This window comes from Labrus mixtus, chromosome 16 (assembly GCF_963584025.1).
Source record: "Labrus mixtus chromosome 16, fLabMix1.1, whole genome shotgun sequence".
NCBI classification, from domain to species: domain Eukaryota; kingdom Metazoa; phylum Chordata; class Actinopteri; order Labriformes; family Labridae; genus Labrus; species Labrus mixtus.
In genome coordinates, this window is record NC_083627.1 from 19,110,758 (window position 1) to 19,117,681 (window position 6,924).

At 39.5% G+C, this 6,924-nt stretch overlaps 2 gene segments (V, D, J or C); one reads left to right on the plus strand and one right to left on the minus strand.

Moving 5' to 3' along the window:
• Positions 1 to 4,686: 4,686 nt before the first annotated feature.
• On the minus strand, positions 4,687 to 5,258 carry LOC132991360 (Ig kappa-b4 chain C region-like). The segment is given in 1 exon segment: positions 4,687 to 5,258. A coding segment is annotated over 1 exon segment (306 nt).
• Positions 5,259 to 6,268: 1,010 nt separating this feature from the next.
• On the plus strand, positions 6,269 to 6,924 carry LOC132991152 (Ig kappa chain V region 3381-like). The segment is given in 2 exon segments: positions 6,269 to 6,473; positions 6,581 to 6,924. Coding segments are annotated over 2 exon segments (384 nt in total).

Sequence of the window (6,924 nt, forward strand, 5' to 3'; positions counted from 1 at the left end):
GTTATGACCAAAAAACGTTGCACACTTTTTCGGGCTTGTACCGAACAAGAGAGAGCTTCATCAGCATCGCTACGAGTAGCATGGCAATTAGGCAAAAAGAAAATGCCATTTACACACGCAGAGACTGTCAAGGAGTCTATGCTTGCATCGATTGAGGAGATGGTTACAGATGAGAAAACTCAAAACAGTTTGATTGATTCAATCAAAAAAAATCCATTATCAGACACTTCAGCCATAAGGAGAGTGGAGGTCCTCGCATCGGACGTCTTCATGTTTTTTTTTGGAGAAACTGAGGAAAGCGGAGGTGATGTCGCTAGCTGTGGATGAATCAACGAACAACAGTGATATAGCACAACTGTGTATTTATGTCAGATTCTATGACAGTGACTGTTTTCGGGATGATCTACTTGGATTAATTCCTTTGGAAGGTCAGACGACTGGTGAGATATTATTTAAAAAAATGATCTCATTCTTTGAAGAGAACAATTTAGACTTGGGACGTATTAACATGCTAGTCACGGACGGGGCACCCGCGATGGCGGGCAGGACTCAGGGACTGTCAGCAAGGTTGGCGGTTGTTTCTCCACAGCTGAGATCACTACATTGTTTGATCCACCAAAGTCTCCTGTGTGCTAAACTAAGCGGTGAGTTAAAATAAACCATGGACTCTGTCATGGTAGTAATTAACTTTATTCGTTGTACCTCCAGCTTACAGCACCGCCTTTTCAGACAGTTGTTGATGGACATGTCATCACAATATAATGACTTGCCTACCCATAAACCCCATGGCTCAGCAAAGGAAACGCATTGAAAAGTTTTTGTGAACTCAGAGAGGAGATACTGGTGTTTCTCCGTAATTCAAAGCAGAAAAAGACCAATACTTTTCTGTGTCTTATGGAGAACGAGGACTTTTGTGCTACTGTTTGCTTTTTGTGCGACATTTTCCATCACATGAACCACCTAGCTGCAAGGCAAGGATAAAACAGCGATTCAGCTTGTGGAGAGACTTAATGCTTTTCAGAGAAAGCTCTCTCTTTTTTCTGCTGATCTATGTCCAGGCAAAATGCTTCATTTCCCCACACTGTGTAAATCAGGCCTACCTATCACAGAGGCAATGACGAGATTTATAGATGCTTTGAAAATAAACTTTGCCTCAAGATTCGAACATTTCAGTATCCCCACAGAAGTAATGACATTTGTGAAGGACCCTTTCTGTGTGGATGTCGAGGGAGAGTTTGCATTTAATGCAAAGGAACTGGTCACCTCACTGGATGAGGCATCTTTGCAACTTGAACTGATTGACATTCAGTCATCTGATGACCTGTGCCAGTCATTCCAGCTGACAGGTTTTCAAAAGTTCTGGACTCATGCAGTGAGCAAGGAAAAATTCCCTCATTCAAGGAGTCTGGCGCTTTTCATCCTCACTATGTTTGGCTCAACTTACACATGTGAATCCTCATTCTCACACATGAATGCCATTAAGACTACTAACCGTGCATCACTCACTGCCCAGCATCTGCACCACTGTCTGCGCATTGCTCTGACAACCTACACTCCTGACTTCAGTGCTCTTGCTAAATCAAAAAAATGTAATTTCTCTCATTAAATGTTGGCTACATAATAAACAACAGTTGTAAGTTATACGTTTTGATATTTGCAGGTTGTTTGCACCAGTTTGAATATTACTGCTGAATCTTTTATATCAATAATGCAATATTATGCACTTAATGTGGCCACTGGTGTGGACAGATTTTTGATAAATGGTGCATTTTCAATACTGAAGGATTTTCCTTGTAAAAAAAACTCTGCACTGTCATTGTTGGATTTCTATCCATAGTTAGCAACTGCTGGCTGAGCAGACTGTTCTAGGCAGCAGTATTGTTACTATTTAGGATTAAGTTTTGCAGGTTGTTTGTTACAATTTAAAATTTACTCAGGTGTCTTAATATTCACTTAATGTTATATTATGCACGTAATCTAGCCATAGATGTGGTATGGCTCACATGGACTGTTTATTAAGGTGTCTGATGATGCAATATTTGCCTTGATATTTTGCACCTTTATTGTTATAATGGATTGTGACTCAAAAAATGTTTTGTTGCTAAGATTGAGTGCACTTAAGCCCATCTTGTCTGTTAATGAAATGGTTAAATTTCTAAATGTCTGGTATTGCTCACTCGGACTATTGCTCACGTTATATGGCCATTTGAATGTAGACATGACTTTTTTTATGTTGTGTCATGATGCAATGCAATGTTGCTGTTGTGCATTTAAAAATACAGTATGCACTTTCCAATATGTTGTTGTTCCCAATGGTATTCAAAAAGCTTCTAAAATGATTACCCATATTTCGAGCCTCAGGCCCCTCATTTGGTATTCATTTTTGGTATCTGGCCCTCAGTAAAAACTAATTCAATAGCCCTGCACTACAGGCTGACTTGCGTCGAAGTGATCTTGTCACTCTAGTGCAGGGGTGTCAAAGTTCGATTGGGTCGGGGGCCGGATTTGTTCAAATGAGACCTCAAGTGGGCCGGACTAATTTTGCAGACATCACTATAACTTGACACATGGATTTATAGACTAATGTATGATTAGAAGACAAAAAAAGGTACTTGTATAGAAAACTGCATGTTAACGCAGAAAATGTAAAAGTACATTAAGCAGGGGTTAACTCTGTCATTACAAACTGCATGTTGACACATGGAAATATTTAAATGTACCACATTACAGAAGAAAACATCAATAATTATGTTTTGTTTGAGATTATTATTTTATGTTTTAATATTTCTGTTCAAGGTTATAGAAACTTTGACACAGGTTATTCTACCTGCCCTGGGATCAGTGCATTAGAGAGAGAGAGAGAGAGACTTTAGATATGTGTGTGTCAGGCCACAGCACAGTTTACACTCGTTAAGGTTCATTACAGATTAAACCTGCTCACATGAATAAGTTATCACAAACACACAGAGTGTCTTTGATGCAAAGACCGAAGTCATCTTCATGTATTTTAGTGTTAGGCATTATAAAATGATAACATGTTTCCAAACGAACAGACTTGAATTTATCCTTCAGCGTTGCGCAATGCAGTCTGATCAGCTCCGTGTGGAGTGCACGTTTTTCAACTAAGTAAACTCAGTTAAACGACTCTTGATATGAGTCTGGCAGTCCGTTCTTCTACGTGTCTGCACTATCGTAATCTATCGTAAAACTAGTCGGGAGATGCATCAGGCTCAACCCGTAGCTTTGATACAATTCTGGCAACTTGTGACCAAATAAAACTAAAGAAATGTCGCTCCTTCGATCTCTCTTGAAAACCTACATTCTGTGTCACCTCTCTCAGGTGTTCAGCCTGTTTGCTGATTAGCGTAATGCAGGAGCAGCTCGTGCGCTCGACTCGTCTTTTTTATGATTCTCCCTGCTGAGAAGATAGTTCAAAGTGCCCCATTTAATTAATTTTCGTATCATGATATCAACCTTTAAGTTGCTCATTATACACAGGTTTTAATACAATTCGGGAGAAATACGTATTACAAATATTTAATTTATAAAAAATCTCAAAATATTTTTCAATACATTTCCTCCTCCTTCCCAAAACGTCTCGCTGGCCGGATGAAACCTGCTGTCGGGCCGGATACGGCCAACGTATGTCTGACATCCCTGCTCTAGTGGCATTTAAAGGGATGCTGAAAGAGCACAAATTTAAATCAATTGGGAGTTGTCTATGTTAATAGCCTTGCTTTGGACACCTGACTTGACTTTAAATGTGTTTGTATGATGTTTTTGTGCATATTGGCTATGCATCTACTTTGTGTTTTTGATGTCTGTTACTTCTTTCTTTTTTATTATTTTAATATTCAATGAGACTACCTGGTAAAATAAAAAAATAAAATAAAAAAATCTACATGGTGCTAGTGATGACTTGGTGATATTATGGGTTTTCCACCAGGCTGCCAGAGGTGAGGAGATGGTGATGGTTGTGTGGTAGTCCTGTTCCTTAATTGATTGTGGTAGACAGGAAAAGCCTCTTTTTGAAACAACGATTAACTTCAATTCATTTGTAGTTTGACTTTTATCCCCCAGTTACGACTGCAACCTTCCTGGTGTTACAGTCTGAGTGAGTGACACGCCAGCTGCACACAAGTTGATGATTTTTCAGTGAAATTCATTGTCCTGGTCTTGTCTCATTCTTGTCCTGCCTTGGTCTTGATCTTATCTCGGTCTCTGAGCACTCTGGTCTCGGCTAGTCATGCTGGCTATCATGGGTTTTGTTCATTATTACCGACTATTGTAGAGGCTAGAGCACAAAACAAGTTTACTGTCATTTGGGAATTTATATAAATTATGAAAAATGATATCGTTTGAAGTTCTGTGATCACTGATGGCACTCATCAAACATATTGAGGAGCTAAGTCTGAGATTAAAAACAATGTTTATGTCTCATCATGATGTGTTTTTACTCGTCCTTTGTAAAGTTATCATGGAGAAACTGCATTTCTTAATGTATTCACTGGCTCCATGATGATGAAGTATCTTAAGACAGTTTGTGATTAAAGAAAAGAAAAGTCATTTTAACAACTTTGAAAAAATTAAAAAAAGACAAAAAGTGTATTTCTCATTGATTTAATGAACAGATTATCAGAAAACGATACACACACATCTGAAGCAACAAGCTAATATTTATTCTTTAGAAACATGAAGTAAAGAGAGAGAGAGAGGTGCAGAGTGAGAGCAGTATCACAGTAAAACCAGCAGCAGAGTCCCAGTGAGTCATTACTGGGAACACTGGTCTCTACTCAGACTTTCTGTGACTGGAGCCTGGGCACCCTGGGTGGCCTCACAGGTCACAGAGCCCACCTTCCTCCACTGGTCTGCAGAGAGCCTCAGGGTGCTGCTCCAGCTGTAGAGAGCGTCCTTCTCCAGCACCGCAGGGCTCCTGCTCTCCTCCCAGCTGCTGCTGCTGCTGCTGCCGTCCACGCTCCAGGCCAGACTCCAGCCTGAGGGGAAGCCCTTGTTGGCCAGGCACATGAGCGTGGCCTTCCCCTGCTCCAGCTCCTCATTGGAGGGGGGCAGCACCATCAGGGTGGGACGCACATCACCTATAGGAGACACCAATCAGATTAGAGGACAGGGAGCACACAGCTGTCAATCAAACACCAAACCCTATAGGACACCTTTAATGTCTGAGAGTTGATTTTCTTTTTTTAGGAGTTTCTGTCAGATGTTTCTTTCTGCTCCACCGGTCACTCACTCACACATTGTTTCACTTCCTCAACTGAACACATTAAAATGTTCTTCATGTGAATTCAAATCAGAAAAATGTCTAAATTAGACGCATAAAGAGATCAGAGGTTACGTACATTTTTAAACACTGTTCTTTATGTTTGTTTTGTTCGGTTCTTTCAAACAACTGAATCAGATAAATACCTTAAAGAGTTGTCAGAAAATGAATCTCAGGAAAACATTTAATACACTTCTCTTTATTAAATATCAACCTGTTTATGTTTCAGTGTGACAGAAATCAAACTGTCCTGAGTGAACCTTCACGGTAAAGCAGAATCGATAAAAACACGTTAAGAGTTCAAATATTACAAATAAACAGAGAGAAAGCTGCTGAACACAAACACATCAAGATATATATTAGACATACATAGAAATAACATCTGAATAAATCTGCTTTGTAGTTTTGTCAGTGTTTGAATTGCAGTAGCACTGGTTTGATATCTCTCTATGCTGATGATATCACACCTTATTTAACAGATTTACAATATTTCTTTGAGCTAAAACACTTTCATTTAGATTGTTTCATCTGTTTTTTTATAAACATAAACCACTAGACATGTTAAAGCCCTGACCATTAACATTTTCACTAAAGAAAGCTGATTTAATGATTTTCATTCAGTTGTTTCAGTCATTAAAGGCGTCCATATCGATTGTTAGAAAAACCTCATGAATAGAACATTATTTAGCAGCTGTCTTTGAGGTTGTCAAAGTGTGACACCTGAATGAGTCTCTGCCTGCAAGACCTCTGAGACCAAAAGAAAACAGAATTTAAAAAGATTATAACAAATTAAAGAATGTCTTTCTTTGAGATATTAAAATTATTTTTAAATAATTTTCTCAAGAATATTATTAATTATTGTGATTTATATCAGAATAAATGTTTCTAGAAGCATGAACATGAAATCATATTACATTAAGTTTTCTAATTAATTGTATAATTAATTGATTGATTGATAAACAGAGTAATGACAGTGATCCCTGTTGGAGTCAGTCAGAACATTTCCATAGAGAGCCACTTTGCATCAGCAGCACCATGCTCCAGTGCTCTGGGAGAGTTTATAGTCCTGACAGTTGAACACTGGATGACTGACAGCTGTCCTTCATCACAACAGAAATCCTCGTCCTCATCATCAAAAACATGACTTTCATCTGCGTCCTCATCTTGACTCTCCTCCTCTGCTGCTGCTTCACAGGTAATGTCCAGAGAATCAAACTCCTCTCCTCTATGAACATCCGTCCCTCTGAAATGAAGCCCACTAAACCCTGATGCTGCTTTCTGTCTTTGTCTCTGTATCCTCAGAGTCCAGAGGACAGGTCACAGTGACTCAGCCTGCAGCAGTGACCTCTGCTCTGGGAGCCTCCGTCTCCATCTCATGTAGGACCAGTCAGGATGTTTATTATAGCAGCTACCACTTTTTAGCCTGGTACCGACAGAAAGATGGAGGAACTCCTAAACTGCTTATATACGCTGCTAGCACTCGAGCATCAGGGATTCCAGGTCGTTTTTCAGGCAGTGGATCAAACTCTGCCTTCACTATGACCATCAGTGGAGTCCAGACTGAAGATGCAGCAGTTTACTACTGTCAGAGTTTACACTATATCAACAGTCAGTATGTGTTCACACAGTGAAATAGCATCGTACAA